This window comes from Octopus bimaculoides, chromosome 1 (assembly GCF_046866305.1).
Source record: "Octopus bimaculoides isolate indiv1 chromosome 1, ASM4686630v1, whole genome shotgun sequence".
In the NCBI taxonomy this organism is placed as follows: domain Eukaryota; kingdom Metazoa; phylum Mollusca; class Cephalopoda; order Octopoda; family Octopodidae; genus Octopus; species Octopus bimaculoides.
The window spans coordinates 124,323,540-124,350,207 of NC_142928.1; the positions used below are offsets into that span (position 1 = coordinate 124,323,540).

Genomic DNA, 26,668 nt, shown 5'->3' on the forward strand with positions numbered 1-26,668 from the left:
ATTGCTGCACAAGACCAAAGCCTCCCCACCAGAAATTACCAAAAACACATAATGAAAAGAAATATAACAAGTAACTGTAGAATATGTGGAGATCGACAAGAAATAATAAATCATATTATCTCTGGCTGCCCAGTCCTGGCTAAGAAGGAATATATTCACAGACACGACAGAGCTGGGACCTATATACACTGGAAGCTATGCCAACATTATGGAATAGCAACAGAAAAAAGATGGTATAAACACACGCCAGAAAAGGTCACAGAAAACGAGAAAGCAACCATACTCTGGGATATGCCAATACACACAGATAGAGAAATTAAGGCAAATAGACCAGATATAGTTGTCAAAGATCATGAAGAAAAAAAATGCTTTCTAATTGATGTATCAATACCAGCAGATGACAACTTTTCTCTAAAAGAAATGGAAAAACTTTCAAAATACAAAGACCTGGAAATAGAGATAACTCGAATGTGGAATCTAAAAACAGAAACAATTCCGATCATAGTAGGTACCTTAGGTATAATAAAAAAATATTCAGACAAATACATAACAAAAACACCAGGACTTACAAATATATATAACATACAGAAAATTGCACTACTGGGTACTGCACACATTCTACGCAAAACACTTTCAATACAGTAAACATAAGAGCACCACAGCAAACCACAGCACATACCCAAGGCGCACAGAGCTGCGCTCGGTAGTGAAGTGAAAGAACGTTATAAAAATAAAACTACTGAATAATAATAATAATAATAATAATAATAATAATAATAATAATAATAATAATAATAATAATAATAATAATAACTCAAAAAACTCTGAGGACTGGATGCTAAAACTTGTCTTAAAACATGAAAGCAAGAAAGCATCTTACTCAGTATCAAAACAGGCAAAGGACTATCTAAGTGAATTCCAATTGCAACAAACTCAAGAATTAGACGAACTAGAAACACCTGCAGAAAAAGCTAAGCGCTTGAAAACCCGTGCTAAAATTGGTGCCTTATGACTGAAAAATGGCATGGAAAACCTCTCAATGGCAAATACCCAAAGAGAGCGAATAATGCAGATATTGACAAAGCCCTTACCCATCAATGGTTAATGGCCTCTGGCTTGAAATCAGAAACAGAGGGGTTTATCATAGCAGCCCAAGATCAATGCCTACCTATAAAGAACTACCAGGCCAACATATTAAAGAACGGCAGCTCCCCATTATGTCGTATATGCCAACAACAAAATGAGACCATCGATCATGTTGTCTCCATGTGCAGTCTGCTTGCGCCTACAGAATATCTCAACAGGCATGATAGAGCTGCACAATATATTCACTGGGTAATATGCAAAAACCTGGACTTGCCCCATGATAAAAACTGGTGGGAACACAAACCACCCCAGTACTTGAAAATGATCACATTGCACTCCTCTGGAACTTCACCATTCAAACTGACAGAAAGATAGACGCAAATAGGCCAGACATCATACTGAAAGACTTTAGACAAAAATCATGCCTCCTCATTGATATGACTGCCCCAATCGATATAAACGTATCTGTCAAGACCTACCAAAAACTGAGCAAATATAAAGATCTTGAAACAGAAATTAGCAAAATGTGGAATCTGAAGACGAAAACAATACCTATTGTCATAGGTGCCCTGGGGATGACAGTGAAACGGGCTGATTACTACCTAGCTCAGATACCAGGAAACCCCAAAATGGCTGAAGTTCAAAAGATAGTGCTCATGGGAACTGCCCATATCCTACGTAAAATACTGTCTATGTGATCTCAAATTTTAAAGCAAACACATAATTTTCTTATGGTTTCTTAAACATTCACTTGAACAAAACTGTACAAATCCAAATATATGGTACCCTAGGCATAACACCTACATGAACTTCTAACTTGTTGTCTCTTGAGGTCTCTGGGTGAGACTTGGATCCAACTTGTACAAATGCAAAACAAAAGTCAAACATAAAATGATAATAATATATTCCCTGATGCAGTACCAGGCAGTGGCTCTCATGGTTTCTGATCTTAATCAATTGGAAGTGTTATCATGCATATTGATTGTTTTGGTATAAAAGATGGGCTACAGCAAATATTCTGCTTAATACCACAGATTTGCTTGTCAGTTGTTTGACCTTAACCAGTTGAGCATGTCCCTTGGTAGTTGACGATATGTGCATCTCTGCTCATGGGCAGAATTGTGTTTGCTCAACATCCTTAAACAACCCTTATTCAGGGACGTTTTGAGCAGGATGGGCCACTCGACCGGAAGAAAATTCTAACTGGTCCCCACCTGCGAGGTCATGCGCTGTTTATCTTGATACGAGATCACCATGCCGCGTACATATGGTTGTGAGGCATGTGCCTGGTGTATCCTTATAAAACGGGTAGTCATGATGGGTATAATGGGCATTGTATATTTTACCCCAGTGTCACTTTGATGCCATGCACTGCTCTCTCACTCACTCAATAATAATAATAATAATAATAATAATAATAATAATAATAATAATAATAATAATAATAATAATAATAATAATAATAATAATAATAATAATAATAATAGTAGTAGTAGTAATAATGGAAGCTATGCCAACACTATGGAATAACAACAGAAAAACGATGGTATAAACACACGCCAGAAAAGGTCACAGAAAACGAGAAAGCAACCATACTCTGGGATATGCCAATACACACAGATAGAGAAATTAAGGCAAATAGACCAGATATAGTTGTCAAAGATCATGAAGAAAAAAAATGCTTTCTAATTGATGTATCAATACCAGCAGATGACAACGTTTCTCTAAAAGAAATGGAAAAACTTTCAAAATACAAAGACCTGGAAATAGAGATAACTCGAATGTGGAATCTAAAAACAGAAACAATTCCTATCATAGTAGGTGCCTTAGGTATAATAAAAAAATATTCAGACAAATACATAACAAAAACACCAGGACTTACAAATATATATAACATACAGAAAATTGCACTACTGGGTACTGCACACATTCTACACAAAACACTTTCAATACAGTAAACATAAAAGCACCACAGCAAACCACAGCACATACCCAAGGCGCACAGAGCTGCGCTCGGTAGTGAAGTGAAAGCACGTTATAAAAATAAAACTACTGAATAATAATAATAATAATAATAATAATAATAATAATAATAATAATAATAATAATAATAATAATAATAATAACAACCGTAAAGGAGGAATACGAAAAACAAAATTTACAATACCGTCAAATTTGAAATTGCGACAATTTGGAATACGAAAACCGTAAATGCTGTGCCTGTAATACTTCGTGCATTGAGAACTGTAAGTAATGTTACAGAGTAATGGTTGAAACAGATTGGAATAGAATATCCTGTAGAGCTTCTGCAGAAAGTTTGCCTCTTAGGGACAGGAAAGATAATCAGGCGGGTCTTAAGCATTTGAAATTTTATTGAATGCTTGCGGATACCTAATATTAAGGTAGTAATCCGCGACTCACATCAATTATACCAGGAATAAGTTCGAACCTGAGTCGAACCTATAATAATAATAATCCTTTCTACTAAAGGCACAAGGCCTGCAATTGGGGGAGGGGCTAGTCAATTACTTCGACCCCAAGTACTCAAATGGTACTTCTTTTATCGTCCCCGAAAGGATGCAAGGCAAAGTCGACCACGGACGATTTTGAACTCAAAATGTAAATACAACCGAAATAATACTAAGCATATTTCCCAGCGTGTTGTTGCCTCTGCCAAATCACCGCCTTAATAATAATAATAATAATAATAATAATAATAATAATAATAATAATAATAATAATAATAATAATAATAATAATAATGATAATAATAATAATAATAATAATAATAATAATAATAATAATAATAATAATAATATGTCCCAGTTATAAGCTACAGCTACAACACCTTAACTGGACACTAACGAACTATGTAAAATAGACAGGAAAAAAAAGAAAATTAATGACAGGATATAGGATGTACCACCCAAAATCTGACATAGAAAGGCTATATATACAACGCACAGAAGGTGGCAGGGTCTTATACAGCTAGAAAACTATTATAAAATAACCACCATAGGACTGGAAAAATACCTACTCCAAAAGCAAGGGAAACTAATACAAATAGCCACAAAACACGAGCAAAACAAAAAGCTGTTTTCAGTATTTAAGGAAGCTGACAAATACAAACAAGAAATCAATCTACCTAACAAATACGAAGAAGAAGAAGAAGAAGAAGAAGAAGAAGAAGAAGAAGAAGAAGAAGAAGAAGAAGAAGAAGAAGAAGAAGAAGAAGAAGAAGAAGAAGAAGAAGAAGAAGAAGAAGAAGAAACAACAAAAGCTATAAAACAAATGAAATCCAAACTAAAACTAGAACAGCAACAAACCATGATAAAACGATGGCAAGAAAAGCCCCTACATGGTAAATACTAGGCTAAACTAAATGCGAAAGAAAGAGACAGAGAAAATCCCAGCAATGGCTGAGAAGCTCAGGACTCAAAGCAGAGACTGAAGGATTTTTAATTGCTGCACAAGACCAAAGCCTCCCCACCAGAAATTACCAAAAACACATAATGAAAAGAAATATAACAAGTAACTGTAGAATATGTGGAGATCGACAAGAAACAATAAATCATATTATCTCTGGCTGCCCAGTCCTGGCTAAGAAGGAATATATTCACAGACACGACAGAGCTGGGACCTATATACACTGGAAGCTATGCCAACACTATGAAATAACAACCAGAAAAGGTCACAGAAAACGAGAAAGCAACCATACTCTCGGATATGCCAATACACACAGATAGAGAAATTAAGGTAAATAGACCAGATATAGTTGTCAAAGATCATGAAGAAGAAAACGCTTTCTAATTGATGTATTAGTACCAGTAGATGACAGCGTTTCTCTAAAAGAAATGGAAAAACTTTCAAAATACAAAGACCTGGAAATAGAGATAACTCGAATGTGGAATCTAAAAACAGAAACAATTCCTATCATAGTAGGTGCCTTAGGTATAATAAAAAAAATATTCAGACAAATACATAACAAAAACACCAAGACTTACAAATATATATAACATACAGAAAATTGCACTACTGGGTACTGCACACATTCTACGCAAAACACTTTCAATACAGTAAACATAAAAGCACCACAGCAAACCACAGCACATACCCAAGGCACACAGAGCTGCGCTCGGTAGTGAAGTGAAAGCACGTTATAAAAATAAAACTACTGAACAATGATAATAATAATAATAATGAGGATGATGATGGTAATAACAATGAAGTGATAGTGAAAAACAATAGCATATAACTTCAAGATGCTTTCATTAACACAGGTGTATAAGAATCTAAATTTTAATGCAGATTATTATTTTGATCAGGACCAAACTGATTAAAACACAGATTGAAAACAACACTTTGTCATTCTTTGTAAATTTGAAATTGTGTATATTTTGAGAACTCGTTTAAGAACCTTCTTTATATCTAAAATGCAACCATAACATGCACATCAATGCAATGAAATATTAAATATGTTAACTAAATTATCTTCAACGATATTTTCACTATTGCACCTGCATGTTCTAACTGCAATACATTGCTAAGTGAATTGTTGCAATGTTTCTTATATGGTCTCTGGATTATATCTCATCTTTACCTGCATTGTAAACTACAGGATGATATGCATCATGCGGTTCAACTGTAAAGGTGAATTTTGTGCTGTGTATTATATTGTGGAGAAGCAGTTTTCATCAGATCCTCTAGTTTTAGGTAACCGTAAAATATGTATCGGTAGGATAGCATTCTGTTGCGAATGGTATATTTCATCATAACATAGTAAAAATATTCATGGAGAGAGTGTGTCTTTGTCTATTTTAGATGAATCGTAAATGTGGAACGTATTTTCATATCCTTCTAAAACTTTTAATCAACGAAGTAGGAGAAATCGCAAAAGAAGTCAAAATTCAAACGTACGCGCTCTTAACGATAGTAAGCACTTTCTAACGTCAACCATACCCAACATGGGTGCTTTCTTTTAATTAGTGAATATTTTAAGATTACATAGTTTATGTGTCACAGCAATATTTCATGATAGAATTTTCCTTCTAGATGGATTGGCTGATATGAAACAACAGTGTTCTGTTTATGCACAAAAGTAATTCTTCAGACACCTAAACCCCCGGAAAGATATGCACGGTTTTGATAATGATGTATTAACAAGAACTGCATTAGTGATATTGAATATCTAAATCATGATGTCGTTAGTAATTATGAAAAGTTATTTGTCTTTATGAACATTAGATATTTTTATTTCATCCTCGCAGCTTCTTCGTCTGCTGACGATGTGGAACTTTCGTTGGTCAACAGACTCTTAAAGAACTATGATAAGAGGGTTCGTCCATCTTTGAACTCGTCAGAAGCAATAAACGTCACATTCGGAGTGGCATTAGCTCAAATAATCGATGTGGTAAGTACAAAAGTAGTTTATTACATTTTTTTTTGTTTTTTTTTTTTGGCTTTGCTTTAAATTCTTTTATTTCACAAAACAATTTCTCTGGAACGTACACAAAATCTAAATGTGTATAATGAGAAACACGCAACGCTTGACAGAATGTTCTCTATATCGTTTTTATATCATACACCCATATACACATGAGGCATTTGGATAATTTTCCAAATATATAGCAATATTTCTTTTCCTTTTTTAACGCACACAAACAGACGCACACACACACACACACACACGCACACACACACACACACACACACACACACACACACACACACACACACACACACACACATATATATATATATATTTATATATATACACAACACATACGTGCATATATATGTGCATTTTCTCTCTGTCTTTGTTACTGTGATCTCTGCTTATTTAGAACATTCAGACGATTGTGGAATTCAATGGGAAATTGGCAGTCAACCCATGTTCGTTGATATATTATTTCATTAGGCATAATAGGTAATATCCATGTTTATGCTATATTCGAATATCTGATAATATATAGATTCAGATTCATAGATAATAGTCCTTATTATTCTGAGCGGATATATCAGTATATCCTAATCTGAGTATGCTTGTTGTTCACCTTCATATAAGTGACACTTATATTCTCTGGTTAATAATTTGGGTGGTTTAAATTGAAATAATAGCCCAGTGTGTGAAATATAAGCCTGTCTATTGTAAATATTCATTGAGTCATTAATTTTCTTTTATTCTTTTACTTGTTTCAGTCATTTGACTGTGACCATGCTTAAGCACCGCCTTTAGTCGAGCAATCTAGGTCAGGACTTATTCTTTGTAAACTTAGTACTTATTCTATCGGATTCTTTTGCCGAATCGCTAAGTTAAGGGGACGTAAACACACCAGCATCGGTTGTCAAGCGTTGTCGGGGGGACAAACACAGATACATAAACATTTATACACACATACATACACACGCATATATATATATATATATATATATATATATATATATATATATATATATATATATATATATATATATATATATATATATGTATGTATATATATATATATACGTATATATACGACGGGCTTCTTTCAGCTTCCGTCTACCTAATCAACTCACAAAGCTTTGGTCGGCCTGCGGCTAGAGCAGAAGGCACTTGCCAAAGGTGCCACGCAGTGGCACTGAACTCGGAACCATGTGGTTAGTAAGCAAGCTACTTACCATACAGCTACTCCTGACCCTTTTTTTAATTTCAAAATGGAATCGCTGTGTCTACCTACCAATTCATATCTATTCTCCACTCAAAATTCATCCCAAATTCATTGACATACATTTGTTACATTACCTTATTGATGGACAAAAACTCTTCTGATGCACTATTCTTCCCAATACGTATGCATGTGTTTTGACTTGCCCGACAACAATTCCCTTTATACACTTTAAGGCTTGTCACAGATGTTCATCAAAGAGGTAACAAAATAGTAAAAGAAATTTACTTCAATTTAACTTTTAGCTTGAAATAATTTTCGTTTTTAAGGGGCCCTTAATTTTCATTTCATAATATTGTTATATGATTCGAATTGATTTATTTCAGACTGTCAAAATGGTATTCGTTGGTCCAATTTACTGAACAAACGCCCCTGTTCTTGGTTTACAAGTGCTTGTTAACTACGAAACAATAATTTCATGTTAATCGCTATATCTATCTAGAGATCGTTCCATTGACGATCACTTGTCGACCCCTGTTATTACCTCTGCAACAATAGCAGATTTCTTCAACAATTACCGCCTAAATAGCAGAAACACAGTAAACACTGCCACGGTGATAACATCTTCCCAGTAATATACAGTAGAACCTGATACAAAACACTGTAACAACAAGAACGTCCAATAGTTACCGATATGGCTCAATGTAACATCAGCAATGATATTTATTAGAGGAAGACACTGCAATACTAAATGCTGCGCCAACAACAAACTACAAGAATAGTGATCCCAGGAATGAGATACCATTGTAATAACCCCTGCAAGAGTAACAACCGCAGAAATAACAACTAAAGCATATAGATAACAGTAAAAATATCTGAACGTATCAACGGACAATTTATTATTGAAGTAAATTACAATGAGTACTGATGATGTAAAAATAAAAACAATCATACACATTTAAGTTTAAATCATGTGCGTTGAGAATACACGCGCACTATATATATATATATAAAGTAGTTGCATACTGTCAACTTAACGTGACAGTCCCAATAAGGGAATATACTACTGCTGTTTAGCCCTAGGAAGCCAGACTGCTTCCTATTCGGCCTTGACACATTTTCTGTTCCCTTATCTATACAAAGGGGAGACAAACTCCTCCAACCAGCCCAGCCTGCATTCATGGACATGTTTCTAAGTCTTTGCTCGTCATCAGCCTGAAGTAGCACGGCGGGCTAGCTGAAGAAATCTGTCTAAGCTTTGTATAGATATACTATTTCAAAATGTGTCAAGGCCTAATAGGAAGCGGTCTGGCTTCCTAGGGCTAAACAGCAGTAGTATATTCCCTTATTGGGACTGTCACGTTAAGTTGACAGTATACAATTACTTTTTTGCGTCACTACTGCTTAAGTCTCACTGAGAAATTTAGAAATTTGTTATTTCTAATATATATATATATATATATATATATATATATATATATATATATATATATATATATATATATATATATATATATATATATCAGGCTTGTGTATGTGTGTATGTATAGAAATATACATATAAAGTATATAATGTTGTAAATATAATTATAATAAGTGTAAATACTATACGAAGTAGTGCCACATGCCACAGGTAGACGTCAAATGGCCCTAAAACTATTTTATTTATCACAGTGATAAGGGCTGAAAGAGAGGTAAATAAGCGTTCATTTCCCTCGCTTTCAGCTCGTGTCAATGTAATAAATAAGATAGTTTTAGAGTCATTTGGCGTCTAATTCTAGCATGTGGCGCTACTCAATAGTTGCCCTTATTACAATTATATTTTAAATACTAACTACTTTATAGAATCTTACACAGATTTTATCCTTGACTATATATATAGATATGCATATGACTATATGCGTATATGTGTGTTTGTGTGTGTATGTGCATATATATATATATATATATATATATATATATATATATATATATATATATATATATATATATATATATATATATATATACGCAGCTGTTCACATCGATGCAAAACAAGGTAGAAGGAATAGTACTTAATTAAAGCTGCAAAATTGTCACAAAACAGTTAACAGGAGTTTCAAGTCACCGTTCGTGGGACAGTTGTGATGAAAACTGACTTAGAATTATAATGGTACATGTTATATAACGTGATGTAATTAAAAACACACAAATAACATTTAAATTTGACTGAATGTTTGATTTTCAAATCATACCGTTGCAATATTCGTTACCAGCTGTGAATTTGGCGGAGAAGGGGTTGAAAATTACCAGTAACATATATAAAGATATAAATAGTATATGATCGAAAATAGATCCGTGCTGAGAGCAGTAGGAGAAGTCCAGACGGGTATTAATTACTCGCCACTTCCCACAGTTCTATCTTTCTCTTCCCCGCTTCAGTTTTTTCATTCAAACTTACTCCCACTTTGTTTTCTTTTTTTCCTTTTATCAACCGTTTTCTTATATTTGCGTATTTATACATGTTTTAATGCATAGCTAACATATGTATATGCGCTTGCATACAATATATGTACTTATACACGTTTGTATATATATATATATATATATATATATATATATATATATATATATATATATATATATGCATGAATGATTCTGTGCTTGTATGTTGATATTATGCCATGATTGTATGTATATATGTAATTGTATACGTCTGTATATGTATTTGTCTATGTTTTTCTTTATGTATATTTACATGTAGACTTTGTATTTACTATTTTCTATTTATTTTAATAACACTTAGATTTTACCTCATTTTCGTAATACCCGTCTCACGACTGAATTTCAGTACTATTCAATTATAAATTAATTGATTAATTAATCTCTGAACTTTTTCTCCTGCTCTATGCAAGGTACAAGGTTTGTTACGATCTAATCATAATATTTATATTTATATATACTTTACTGATAATTTTCAATCCTCTACCCCCAAACACCCAGCTGATAATGACGATATTACACCGTTATATTTCGAAAATCAGACAGCCAATCAAATTTAAATACTTATTAGTGTATTTTCAATGACGTCACAATATTACATGTACCATCGAAATTTTGATTCAGTTTTTATCACAACTGTCCGACGAACGGGAACAGGAAGCTCTGAGTAAGAATTTTGTGATAATTTTGCAAATTTAATTATAGTATATATATATACACACACACACACACTCACAAACACGCACACACGCACACACACATATTCATATATATATATATATGGGAGAAGTTGAGGCATAGAGACTTAAACACGGAATATAGAAACCCAGGTACTTCTATACAATACGTACATTTACTCCTGGAATACATTTAAACACACCATACTCAATTCATTTACAAATCTGAGCATGTTTCAGTCATATCAGGTATAATAGAAATACACACTCAGAAACACCTAACACATTAACCTACACGAATATACATTTTATGTGTTCTATTCATCTGATTTTCTTTACAGCTATAGATTTCCCAGTAGAGCTGTAACATCGTGCAATATCGCTTCATTAGCATTTAACAAATAGTCCAGTTTCAACGATGTGTGAATATGTAGGGGATAGACACGGAAGAAACAGTCTTTCAATCAAGCTTTGAGTCAATAAAATGTGGTGAAAAAATATGGAAAATAATGGTTGTTCGTTTGTAAAGAAGATTTATTATTTTCTTTGAATCTGATACTCTTTTCTTCTCATATTACCGTCCCTTCTTACCTATGTCTTTCTAAGACTACGCTTCACTCTAGCATTTCTTTCTTTTCCTTTTATTTCGTATTTCATTTCGTCATGTTTCATTCAGCCACTCGCAGTTATGAATATATATTCATTGACAAATGAATATATATTCATGAGTATGAGTGAATCTATATAAAATTGCCCAGAAAAAATCTCCCGTTCACTCATACGTACACACGTCCGTAAGCACGCGCTCACGCACACACATACACATTCACACATGCATATATACTACTACATATACGTGTATATGCCTCTATGTGTATTTGAATGTATATATGTATTATGTACATATATTTGTGTGTGCGTGCGTGTGTGTGAAAGTTAGTAATAGAATGCCGTGACTAAGAGATATTTTCGGACTTGCCCAGACATTCGGTAACGATGTTGTTGACATTTACTAGGAAGAGTTTTATATAGATATTTTCAGTAAAATATGGGCGAAGAGGGATTTGCGGAATAATGCAGTTATGTAGGAGTAAGAATACATATAATATATATTGTATTATATTATATTATATTATATTATATTATATTATATTATATATAGGAGACACATGAGTCCCAGATATGGTTGCCATCGATTTCTTTTCTATTTATGTTAGAACAAGATGCATAACACACAAAAGGAGGTGCATGGGTACGGCTGTAGCTTTGGTGATTATGTGGCTGAATAAAGTAACCGACTATACAAATACATAATTTTCATATCCCTCTCGTAATACTTTGCTGTCTTCTGATAAGAACATGATATTTCCTGAAAAACTGTACACTGTATCTAGCAGTTAAATTACAAGCAATGTAAAACGGTTTCATGGTGGTTTCATTGAACTATTTACATAATAAATTCACATAGTACGTGTTAAATTGTCTTTACACCACTATATTTTGATATTATATACCGCATAGGTAAGCTGATCATCAGTGCCCTGGAGAATGAGTAGACGTAAATTCATATTCTAATAGGGGGTGGTATTAACCACCGAAAATGTTGTCACAATATGCCACTCAGACATATTGACATTCACTAAGCATTTCTTCATCTTTTCCATTATGGCTTGCTGTTTTATTCATTTTTCTAGATTGCAAGAAAGACAAGTAGGAGGTGTATGTGTGCATATGCAGAAGGCAAGTTGCACACATACACAAGAACAAAAATTTGAGCGAACGTAAAAGCGCATGTTCTGTTAGCAGTATTGACTGTTTCGAAATGTCAATCAACGTTAGCCTATGGTTCTGGCGCCAATAAAACAGGTTTTTTCTAATGAAATGTTAAAACAGGTTTTTTTCTAATGAAATATGTCATGATTCTTCAGTTAACGAAGTTTAGAACTGATGTTTGTCTATTATCTATGATAATTCACATAAGAAGAATGAAAGGCTAAGATGAACTTGATATTATGTAAACAGAAGGTAAAGATAGGACTAAATACTCCACACTTGTGAGGATTCAGCCAAATCCTATACTTGTCAGTTGAACTGCAAATACTGATATTTTTTCTCGTTTTCCTTATGTATTGTTAGGTTTGTTATGCTTGCATTTGACGAAACCTTTATTACAATTTCCAAGAACAGACATTATACTGATACGTAATTTTATATATATATATAACCTAACACACGTACTCAATGTATGTGTTTGACACATACATTAGGTGTTTTTGATAAGTTTTACATTAGCACTGTTTCTAATTCACACATGAATACATATACGTGGTGCGTAAGGTATCTGAGTACATACCTTTTTGGGGTCATTGCTGCATTTTTTGCTAACTCTGTATAATATTTGTTTCAAAAGATAATATTGGAAGTCCCTCAGCTTAATCAAGAAATAAAGAAGCATGCCGTTATTGTGGTTATAAAGGCTGAGTATGGCAATTTAGAAATATCGCGATTTTTAAAAGTTGTCAGCTCTTTCGTCTACAAAGTTTGTAAGGAGCTAGAGACTGAAGATGGAAACGTATCACCAGTATCAAAGCATAAAAAGCTTTCTATACGCTCTGAAATCATCAGAAGACCTGAATTTATCCGGCAAGTTCAATAGACCATTGATTACAATCTCAGAAAGTCCATGAGGTCAATTGTGAAAATTCTCCATGTGTCAGAAGGAACAGTTAGAAATGTTGTCCACGAAAACATCAAATATAAGATTTATATGATGATGAATGGTCAATTTGTCAGAAAAAGCAAAAAGAATATCACTACATCAGATCTAAAAGGCTATTAAACAAATTGAAAAATCCAGTAGAAGATTTGATTTGATTTTCCTCAAACGTGAGACTTCGACCAAGATCAAAATTAACAGAAGAAATGATTGATGATTATATGCAGACCCTTCTGAAGTTTCAAGTGTTATGTATACAAAATTTTCTGCTATTGTCATGGTCTTAAGGGTTGTCCGCAATGAAGGTCATATGATGCTTCCTTACTATTTTCCACGAGGCTTTACAATTAACTTTACCACCCACATTGTGGTCCTGGAAATAATTAAGCTCTGGATAGATAGTGTATGCAATGGAAGGCCATATGTGTTTCAGTAAGACACTGCACTGCCACACATGGCACTAGTAACACAGGATTAGATGGCTGAAAATTTTCATGATCACATAACCCCTAACATTTGGGCTCCTAATTCCCCAGACTTCAATCCATTGGTCTATTACATGTGGAGCGTTGTTGAGAGAGATGTCAATGAACACACGCATTAGAGTAAAGATACTTTGGAGGCTCCAATAATCAGAGTAATGCCCAAAATGAACCACGAACACTTAATTCGTGCATGTAGATGATTTAGACCTCATATAGAAGCAGTAGTCGAAGCTGAAAGTGGCTTTATTGAATAACATCATAGAAAAAGAATACGTTTCTTTTTATCCTCATAGCATATATTATCTGTTATTATATATCAGTTTTTTATAAACATAAATCTGTCCTCAAACATCTTAGGCACCATGAATATATATATATATATATATATATATATATATATATATATACATTCTGCGTATATTGTCAAATGTTTTGGATGCGTTCCTCATTTGTAATGGCGTTTTATTCATGTGCACGTTTTTTGTAAGGTTTTAAACACCTGTCTTGGGAAAGATTGTATATTTATGGGTTATTTAAAAAATTTGACAAGAAATACTTTGATATATCCTTGATGAATTGTGCTTCTTGGATTTGGATTTGGAATTGGAGGAACGTTTTGTGAGTAGAAATAGCCATTCATTTATGAAATTTTACTTCTCCTGTTTAGGTAAAGATATCTGTACGTGTATGTGCGTGAGTTTGTAGTTCTTTAGAATTTTGTTTTGACATCTATCCAAGGAAATATATCTGTGTTCGTATGCCTGGTACGTTTCGGCCATCTGGAGTTGGTATACTGCTATCTAAATGCAAAATAGGTATTACTAGTTTTCCAGTGGCCATAAGAAATAAATGTAGAAGTGTGTATGTGGTGTAGACTTTCTTTATGAATAAATATGCGTGGTGTTAAATGTGAAATTAATGACATCGATTGTAGACGAATATGTTTTTAGTAAATCGGGATTTTATACCAGAATAGTTTTTGTGTGTTATGTCTTGATTGTGACACTCTTATCCAAGCAACGTGGCTGCTAGTTTTGATCCAGTTATTAGATTTAGAATAGCTGTAAACTACACAGCTACGCAAAGCTAGTGTAAATGGGAAATATCTTTATACAAGGATTATACCGCCCTTAGGATGAAGCAGCCCTCTCATTAAAGTGTTCCTGGCAGCTAATTGCCCCTCTCTATTTTGAGTCGTTTACAGTATGTTATTGATAACTGAAGAGAGCAACTATAAGGTAAAATTGGCTTAACAAATATTGCAATGAAAAAATAACGACTACGTATCTATATCTGCTTGTAATAGTCGTGTAAGTAAATGTGGTAAGAAGAAATGTTTATGTTGTAATGTTTTCCTTGATAATAAAGTTATAGTGTTAAGATTACAGGTAACAAATGTATCATTAATAATAATTTACAGTTAAATTGTAAATCTAGAAATGCAATTTATTTGATTAGTTGCAATGAATGTGGCGTAAAATATGTGGGACAAACTACTCAGGAATACATCAACGTCAAGCATTTAAATTGGGTAGTAAACTTTAAGTTTCCGAACACTTTAGAAAGCATAGATTGGGGTTTGAAACCTCAAAAATTTAAATAATTGGTCAAATAGATGACAATGTGAAAAATGTTAGAAAGAAACTTTTAGGAGAAGAATGGTATTGGACTGAGGTATTATGAAACATATACCTTCTAGTCTTTAATGATAAAATTTTAGGTGTAGTGAACATATCTAGTAATAATGATACAAGAGGAATATATTTCTCACAACCATTGGTTAGTAGGAAACGTAGCCATGGATGCAGTAGTAAAAGAAGAAATAAGGTTACAAAAGATGTTTCTTTGGTTTTGGCTAAACTTAATGATTAATATATAAAGAAAAATATTACGGTTGTTATATAATGTTAAGTGAATGTTCTTATGCCGAACTGAAAGAAATAATGGACATATGCTATAGAGAGTTATCTGAAGTTAGTTTTTTATTGGACAGATTTTATAAAGGTTAACGAAAAGGCTAAAGTGAAAAACAATAATGTGAAAGTTGAATATTTAAATATACCTTATGCTCATTGATGATGTTAATTTAGATAATGTAATTATAAATGATAAAACAAAACACCTTTTGCCGGAATATGTTAGACATACAAATGTCGAGATTTGTTATAAGCTTCGTAAGAAGTTATGTAATACCGTATGTAATTATCATAAACTCCTATCAAAAATCAGTCTTGGAAGTTTGAAAGAAATATACTTAGAAGATTGTAAATGTGATAATTCGGAAATTTTATATAAAGAAATAGGGTACGTTTATACAGGAAATTTAGCTATTATTAAAAATAAGGAACTAAGGGAGATTATGAGTAAAGGAACAAAGTACAGAAAACAAGGTAAAATTAATAAATATAATTTAAAGAAAGTTATATTAAAAGTATTAATGAATTCATAGTTAAATTAAGTCTCAAATATAAGGTTAAATTGGAGGAGTTCAATGGCTGGGTTAGAAAATTAACTTATATGGTAGTTAAACATTTAAAGATATATGATAAGTGGATAGGGAATGATTAAGTTTTTTAATAAACCACTTGTTAAAGAATATATAAATGAATTACATAAAAAGTATGTAATAGTAGCAGCAGATAAAATAGCAGAAAATTTGTTGTAATTTGTAGAAACTATTTATGCGATGGTTGTAGGTAAAGAGTTAGGAGTGGATAAGGATTTTATGTTTATAGGTAACTAGCAGAGCCACCCGGCGTTGCTCGGGAATGAAATTGTTGCTTATTGGTACTTACTCTTTTACTCTTTTACTTGTTTCAGTCATTTGACTGCGGCCATGCTAGAGCACCGCCTTTAGTCGAGCAAATCAACCCCAGGACAAATTCTTTGGAAGCCTAGTACTTATTCTATCGGTCTCTTTTGCCGAACCGCTAAGTTACGGGGACGTAAACACACCAGCATCGGTTGTCAAGCGATGTTGGGGGGACAAACACAGACACACAAACACACACATACACATATATATATACATATATACGACGGGCTTCTTTCGGTTTCCGTCTACCAAATCCACTCACAAGGCTTTGGTCGGCCCGAGGCTATAGTAGAAGACACTTGCCCAAGGTGCCACGCAGTGGGACTGAACCCGGAACCATCTGGTTGGTAACCAAGCTACTTTCCACACAGCCACTCCTGCGCCTATACTTGGAAACTTTTACGATAATTAAAATGGGGCTTAAATGAAAAAAATTCACACAGCGAATATACCACGTTATTGTTTCACTGTTATATACACAGATATACATTGACGCATGTCAGTCGAAAAGTAAAAGCGTAATAGTAATACTTACTTTAACACTCAATGGTTTTACACTTTTGTACATGACATGTACATACTATTCATGTAAGTGCTTCTTCATATACTATGTTTTCTATCTTGTCATGCTTATCACTGAGAATGTAGAGGTTATTTTCATCTCCAACTCTAGAACATCCAACATACAGCTGACCATGTGAGAAGCAAGGTTGAAGGAGGTTAAGTCCCACCACCTTTAGAGATTGACCTTGTGCTTTGTTGATAGACATTGCAAAGGTAAGTTTGACCGGAAACTGCAGTCTCTTGAACTGAAAGGGGAGATCATTTGAAATGAGAGGTATCCTTGGAATGAAGACATTCTCACCCATCATGCTGCCTGTAATTATTGTTGCTTCCAACACATGGGGCATGGCTGTTTTAACAACCAACCTTGTTCTATTGCAGAGTCTGGGTGCATCAAGGTTTCTTAATAGCATTATGGGAGCACCTATTTTCACGATCAGAATGCGTGGTGGAAATCCTGGTGGCTGAAGTGAATTGAGGAACTCCACTGGGTAATGCGTTGCCTGTTCTTGATCATGGACAGAGTTAATTGATCTGTATGAACATTCAGGTCCTGGAGGCTGAGTTAACAAATTTAAATTCAGCTTGTCTACAGAATCATTCCTTGGTGCCAGAATTGTTCTTTCACATAGCCACTTGTGACTAACCCTAACCCTAACCCGGGTTAGTAAATTATGAAATTACATCAGTAAATGTGAAGTTGTTAGCGATCGAAAACGTAAACTGTTAGTGAGAACAGTAACGATTGAAGTTAAAGTGAGGTTGAATGGGAATTTGTCACTCAGTGAACCAAACAGTCAGTATCGAAGGTACCAGAAAAAAAGAAAACCTCAGCAACAGGAAAACACAAAACCGTACTTCTGTTAGTAAATGATGAAGTTACTGACATCAGTAAATGTGAACTTGTTAGCGATTGAAAACGTAAACTTTTATTGAGAACAGTAACGATTGAAGTGAAAGTGATGTTGAATCGAAATGTGTCACTCAGTGAACCAAACAGCCAGTATCGAAGGTACCATAAAAAAAGAAAACCTCAGCAACAGGAAAACACAAAACCGTACTTCTGTTAGTAAATGATGAAATTACTTACATCAGTAAATGTGAACTTGTTAGCGATTGAAAACGTAAACTTTTATTGAGAACAGTAACGATTGAAGTGAAAGTGATGTTGAATCGAGATTTGTCACTCAGTGAACGAAACAGCAACACAAAACCGTACTTCTGTTAGTAAATGATGAAATTACTTACATCAGTAAATGTGAGTAAACTTTTAGTGCGAACAGTAACGATTGAAGTTAAAGTGAAGAAAAAACTATGGCTACCGGAAGTTGACATTGAGGAACATTTTTAAAGAAGTGAATCTTAAATATAAAGCAATATTATTTATCTTAATTAAAAAAAATCAAATGAAGAGCCTAAGATTTATCCGAGGTCAAATTATTCCGGCATCACAAGTATGGAAGTAAATAGTGAAGCCGTTTTCACGTGATAAGCGATTACACACACATCTCTGTTTTATATATAGTATAGATAATACATTCGGAGTTATACAAGAAAACGTTAATGAGTTAGTTAATAAACTTATACTCACAGTAGCAAGATTGAGTGGTTTAGAGGTGGAAGAAAAGGATAAAAATATCCCTAAACTTTTTGGATTCCTAAACTACACAAAGTGCCTTTTAAAAGTTAATTCATAGCAGGAGCTAGTAATTGTACAAATACGCAGTTATCTATATTGGTTAATGACGCTTTAAATGTTGTTAGAACATACTTTTTAAATATTGTGATGAAATTTATAACAGTTCAGGAATTAATTGTTCTTGGAGTATTAGATCAACTAAAGAATTTCTGGATAGACGGATCAAATCTCAGAAAGTTAAGAGTATGTGTATGATCTTTCGTCACTATATACTAACTTAAACTTTACATGTGTGGAAGATTGTATTTTCAGAATATTAGATATTTTTAATAATGGATATAAATGTATATATTTAGAGAATGGTAAAGGCTTCTTGTATAATTGTTGTTATATGGATATACATATATATATCTATATGTATATACATATCCATATATATAAGGATATAAGAAAAAGAAAACTGAAAGAAATGGTTAGTTTTATTCTTAATAATTCGTTTGTAATATTTGCGGGTAGGGTGTTTGAGCAGATTAGGGGAATTCCAATGGGTGGCAATTGTAGCCCTATGTTGGCGGACCTCTATCTTTCTTCATGCGAGTTTTTTTTTTTCTTAAAGACCTAGGTGCGAGGAAAAAAATTGGTTTACTTAAACAATTTAATGGATACTACAGATACATAGATATATTTATACCCAATTACGGTTTCTTTGAATTTTTGCTCAGAAAAATATACTCTAGTGAGCTTATAGCCACCGGAAATGGTAACAACATAGGGATATTAATTATTTAGATATCAATTTAGTAATTAAGGATAAAATAATGAAATATATACTGATATTTATTATAAAACAGAAGATTATGGTTTCCAAGTAGCTCCAATGCTCAGTAGTAGAATTCCTTCTTTTATTGGTTATGGTGTTTTGCAGGGCAAATTGTCAAACATAGTACTATTATTAATAATGCTAAACATTTTTGGAAAGAATAAATTAACTGTTAAGACATTTAGTAAAACAGGGTATAGATATGGTAAATTAGTTAAAATTTTAATTGCCGTTTTGATAGGAGACTTGAAATATTAAATAAATATGGGGTTGTATCTAGTCTTCAGCTTAGTAAATATTCGTAAAGATTTGGAAAGTTTACAAGTTATTTGCTTATTTCGTCACCAATATTGTTTGAGACAATTGGGGAAGTAGTAATTACGCACTCCGTCATCAATAGTTAAGATAGTGTTTTAGTTTCTAGAGGTGATGAAACCACGTGGTTTGAAAATACATGTAAATGTTAATACTTTGTAATTTTGTTGTCTTTTAAACAGTTTTAATCTAGCTTTAATCGTAGCAAAATTTTATAATAATAAATTACAAGCATACTTTTATTAGTTCCTACTTAATAAAATTTAATGTTTCTAATAGTTACTGGTAATTTTACATTAAAGCTTTTAAGGGCAATATATATTAATGAGTATGTACTGTTCTATTATTAACTTTTGTATTATAAAATAAAGTATTTCACTCATAATTATTATATTATTCGTTAAATTAAATTCAATCGTGTTTTTGTGTGGATGGTGGTGGAAGAGAATTGAATATAAACCTTTCAAAGATTGGTCGCTATCTAATATATAATTTAGGTATTGTATGTTTACTATTAGTACCGATAAAGATGTACATAGATTTATGTGTTTCTTTGTTGTAGTTTAATTTTAAAGTTTGTGTTTAATCCTGCCTATATTTAGATTGAATGGATGTGGTTATTAAGCTTTCACTTTTATATTATACTATAAAATATTATAGGGAATATTTTTTGTATGTCTTAAAAGTTTGGTCGCTGTTTAGTTACATATTTAGGAGCTGGTTATAGATTTACTTGAATTTATTTACCCATACTGTTGTACATCGGGTAAATCTGTTTGAAAGATGTGGTTTCTTTGATATGTTTGTTCCTAGACAGCACTTATTTTAGTGCTGTTGACACCGCCGAACTGAATGGTATTTCTCAGGTATCGAAACTATAATGATATGCGTAGGGTAGCTGATGATGGAGATCTGTTGGATTGTTGGTATGGCTGTTTTCTGTATGTCAAATAGTATTATAACACGTCTTTTTGATATATTTAATTTATGCTAGTGGTTTTCTTTTATTCTTTTACTTGTTTCAGTCACCTGACTGTGGCCATGCTAGAGCATATGGTATGCATATGTGTTTGGTGTAGCAGTAGTGGATTTTTTCTTTTAATGGAAAATGTAGTGTAGAACTTTTTGTTACTTTAAGGGAATAGTTGCGTGTGTTTGTGTGTTTGTTTGTGTAGTCTCTGTGTACGCATGCATATGTGCGAGTTAGGGTGTAGCGGATGTCTAATTGTATACTATTGCTTATATATTCTTGACGTTTTCTATATACCTACCAGTGTTTCTGTGAATGTATATGTATTTGGTCTTTATAAAATGACAGCATATAAAACAAGACAATGAATGTGTATTTATTTGTATGTATCTATGTCATTACTCAGTTTATTTCAACAGTTCTTGACAACATAGATCCGAGGCTCCATCATTGTAATTTCAACATCAACATGGTATTTTTTCTATGTATGTGTGTATGTATGTATGTATGTATGTATGCATGTATGTATGTTTGTATGTATGTATATATGTGTAGATTTGTATGTTTCATGTATGTATTCTCATGCATATAGTAGCACATCTAGACATGCTCATATATGTTTAAATGATAAACTTCTTGAAAGGTTTACAGATTTTTACGGTTCCAGTGATAGATTGGATCTGTAGTCTTCGAATTAGCTTCCTCATAATGTACGTATGTTTGTGTGTTTGTATGAATATGAATGTGGGAATGGAAATATGAATGTGTGTATTTATGTATACATGTCTGATCACTCTTATTGCTATTGGTAATACGTAACTCTGTATAACTTTTCAAGTGGTCGGGTTGTCGGCAACTAAGCCGTGAGCCCTACCAAGCATAGTTCGTAAGGAAAAGAGGTTTTGTGGTACACCCAGTTGGACGAAAAAATAAAACTGTCCATTTGTGACTAAAATCCATAGAATCCAAAACCGTGCAGCAACTCAGAATGAGTGGCCCACTAAATGTTCTTCAAGCATCACCACAGGAATAGAAATACTCTGATGCAACACATCTGACTCTGCTTCCATCCCATGTTGTAGACTAGCTCTTCTATTGGGGGTCGGTCTAAAGGCATACGCTGTTCTGAGAACAGTTGTGACTGCGCAAGACCTTTCCTCATATATAAAAAGAACAGCAACTGACATACGTACCGTTTGATTTCTAGCGTATCAATAATACGTTGCATATTATGTCGAAAAATACATAACGTGGAATGTCAAATTCGGTAACGTAATGAACGCATATATCAACGTAAGTGTACTTTATATGTAGGTGATGGGTCAGCAGAGAGCAATGTGAAAATTGTTAAACATATTATGACATATAAGGAGAATAATCACGTGAATACTTGTTTAGAAAGTTAAATTTCTTTATCAGAAACGAGAGTATGCATGTATGTGCGCATCAGCAAATGGCGGACATTGCAGTTCAATGTTCAATAACTTATTTACGTAAAAAGATATGAGCATAAAGATATATCACAATCGCCAATCAGTATCAAAAGCACTGGCTCCTTGTTTATTGATTTGCAATGCTAAGACATTTTTCATTTTTGTATATATATATATATATATATATATATATATATATATATATATATATATATATATATATGTATATATATATATATATATATATATATATATGTTTAACTACATGCATAGTGATACACTCACACACTCGCACAGTGTATGTATATATACCAACATGCATAAACATATGCATACATGCGTGCACACTTACACTTGTGTGTAGGAGTATGTGTATCTTTGATATTTCTGCATGAACTTAAACCGTTACCATTGAACTCCAATATAACATAATTACATATTATATATAGGTTGCCAGATTTAATTATATGTTATATTTTCCACAAATTTCACTGTTAACACAGCCACATTATTTGAGACATAATAATCTGTTCTTTAAAGAAAAAAGAAAATTGCGTCTGTATTTCTGTTATTCACGATTTTAGATTTCTAAATTAAACTTAATTAGTAATTAGCGTAATTCATTTACAATTACTATTTTTTTTGTCTTAAACAGTGCTCATGAAATTAAATTTCAATAATATTAGATATTAGTAAAAGTGGACTGCATGCTTTTAAGGAAGGCGATATATTTCCTATTGGTATGATACCGAACAGAGCCGCTCTTTAGATTATTTAAGATTTAAATATTAACAAAAAGGTTAACACAATAAGTTACTCCAAATGCACAATTATTTTTTAATCTAAAATGCGTGCAATTAATTTTCCTTAATACACATTAACTCTTACTATGACATTTTTGAATTACTTTAGAATCATGCACTACCTTAGTTCCCAAATGGTTTCTGAATGGCTATTTAGATAGAGAGTATTTTTCTAGACGTAATGTCATATGCATACACACAGACATATAGATTTAATAAAAAATAACTAATTAATCAATAATGTATTCACCCTTGCTGTGTACAACTTCTTCCCAACGTTTAACAAGATTATGTATATATATATATATATATATATATATATATATATATATATATATACCTCAGAGTTGCATCCTCGTTACACGAGAAAAGCAATTACCAAGAAGACTTACTGAAATAATTCATGATTGTTGCCACGTGATACCCTTATATGACTTTTTAGCCCGGCCAAGCTTTTACACATTTTATTACATGCTAGACAACTGTGCTGGCTGGAGAAACAGGTGTCACCATATTTACTCTCTTAACATGTATTTTTAGACCTCCAACTGAGAGTCACACCCTTCCACATTTTACACACGTTCTGTTATGAATTTTAATAGCCACATCATTGTTTATCATGGGTCGATTTCTATGAGAATTTTGATGGCTCACCAGGCCTGCACGACTCAAACACCTCCGCCCACAAATTACACACATAAAAAGCGACACTCTCGCACTTTCCACAGGTCCCCCCTTCTAAGCCCCACCCCTAATTCTCTCATGCTTCACTCTCTCTCTCTCTCTCTCTCTCTCTCTCTCTCTCTCTCTCTCTCTCTCTCTCTCTCTCAAAACATGAACAACCATTATGCACTTTCTTCCTCCATCCAACACGGTCTTGTGCCTTCCTTTCCCAATTATCAGCAGCAATTCCTGTCTGTGTTAGAGCATTTTTAAACCTTAGTTTAGGCTTATGCGCTGGCCTCCTGCCATCTTTCGGCTCACCATATAATAGCTGCTGGGGTAGTCGCTCATCACTCATCCTTACTAAATGTCCCCCCACCTCAGACGTGTTTGCAAAATCATTGGCTCTATACTTCTACTGCCACTCCTCTCATGCACCTCCACATTATTAATGCCCATTTTCCAGTTCATCGCCAAAATGTTTCTCAGACAGTATTGATGAAATCGTTCCAATTGCCTTACCTGCCTACGGTAAACAACCCATGCGGTAAACAATGGTAGACACGTCCATATAGCAAAGATGGGAAGACGCATGTGTTATATACCTTACCTTTAATATGTGAAGATATATTATGTTGTTTCCATGGACGCTTATCATGCTAACCGTTGTTTCCATAGACGCCTATCAAGCTAGCCAAAAGCATTACTAGCCCTGCTGATTCTGTATGAAGTTTCAAGACCAGCAGTGCTCAAGTTACTTCCTAAATAAATAAATCTACGTACAGTCTCCAACCTTTGACCATTCACAGTTATAAAAGGTTCCGCATGCATCTTGGAGGGAACGGGCTGTTATATTATAACAGTTTTTTTCGATTGATTGTTAGACCCAATGCTGCACATGCTGCAGAAATCGCATTCACCATGTGCTGCATAACTTTCTGAGAATGTGCCAACAGGTCACAATCATCTGCATACAGAAACTCAACAAGGTGACAATGCAGACCATTCGTTTTTTGAGATTAAACAGTTTTCCTGTTGTCCTATATCTTAAAATACACCCCTTTACGGCAATCTTTAAAAGCTATTTGAAAGACTATTGCGAAATATACAGCAAACAGTGTAGGAGCAGGAATATCACCTTGCTTTACACCATTTTCTAGAGAAATTGGATCTGATAAGGTACCTGTAATTTTATCTCTCAATTCCATCTTGTCATGAAATTGTCTAAGCATTCTCACAATTGTTTCAGGGCATCCTAACTTTTTTAGAATCTCCCAAAGTGAAATTCGATTGGTAAAATCAAACGCTTTGTTAGGTCAAGGAAAACCTGGTATAAGTTCATATCCTGTTCGATGCACTTCTCTTGCAACTGTTTCGCCGAAAATATCATATCCATAGTACTCCTACCATCCCTAAACCCACATTGCGATTCTGGTAGAACTTGATCAGCAATGTGCAGAAGCAATCTATCCGGCATTACCCTACAGAGGACCTTTCCAGCAACAGTTAACAGATAGATGTCGCGATAATTATCACAGACATCCTTTCCACCTTTAAATGTATATAGTATTTCCATAGTTGCATCACGCTAATCCGGAGGAATCGCTTCACTTCGCCAAACCCTCTGAATCACATTCGTCAACATTGCACAAAGATGACCACCACCATATTTATATATCTCTGCACCAAGTCCATTCATACCAGGGGCTTTTCCATTGTTGAATTTCCTGATTGCTGCATTTATTTCAGCCAGGTTTGGAACTTCTGCTATAAGATGTTTTATTGGTCTCTCGGCTATATTATCAAGAAAAGAGAGATCAACTTCAGTGGGTCTATTGAGCAACTCATCAAAATGTTATTTCCATCTCCCAGCAATATCTTTAGGATTTGTTAATAATTCTGTGCCATTTTTTCTCCGAAGTGGCGCAACTTTTGATGAAACTGGTCCACAAACATTTTTCAAGAGAGAGTAAAAAAGTTTGGAATTGTTAGCATTTGAAGCTTCTTGGATTTCATCACATCTGTCGCTGCACCAATTTTCCTGCATCATTCGTAGCTTCCTCTGTACTGTTGCTTTTGTAGTCTTGAAATATGTAGCCATTCTCCTGTTCGTTGACATATCAACATTCTGCAACATTTTAAATGCCTTCCTCTTCTCCTCTAAGATAAGAATATCTTCTTCATCATTATCATCAAACCAACCTTGGTATTTTTTTACAACTAAGCCAACAATGTTACTATAAATCTAGTACACTCTTTATTTGAATGACTTCCAGCTTCCATCACAGGACAAATTATTTATCACACTCACAAACTCAATGTGTACTGATGGAATCTTAAGTTTATTCACATCAATCCGTTTAAGTAATAATTTGATATTATTTGCTCTAACCGTAGGCTTGACAACAAAATTCACCTTGGGACACACTCTGCACCACGCATCACTCGTACAATAACAAAGTCCCTAGTATCTTGTTTCCTGGTGAGGAAGTAATCTATAAGATGCCATTTCTTAGAACCAGGGTGCCTCCATGTCGTTTTATACTTATTCTTT

At 33.6% G+C, this 26,668-nt stretch overlaps 1 protein-coding gene across 3 annotated transcripts in view; it reads left to right on the forward strand.

Moving 5' to 3' along the window:
- Nucleotides 1–26,668, forward strand: part of LOC106881121 (neuronal acetylcholine receptor subunit alpha-10) — a 587,572-nt gene that overhangs the window by 445,427 nt on the left and 115,477 nt on the right. For all 3 annotated transcript variants that reach the window (XM_089357333.1, XM_089357344.1, XM_089357337.1), the window contains exon 4: nucleotides 6,354–6,496. In XM_089357333.1, coding sequence (XP_089213459.1) covers nucleotides 6,354–6,496 — 143 coding nt within the window. The remainder of the gene's footprint in view (nucleotides 1–6,353; nucleotides 6,497–26,668) is intronic.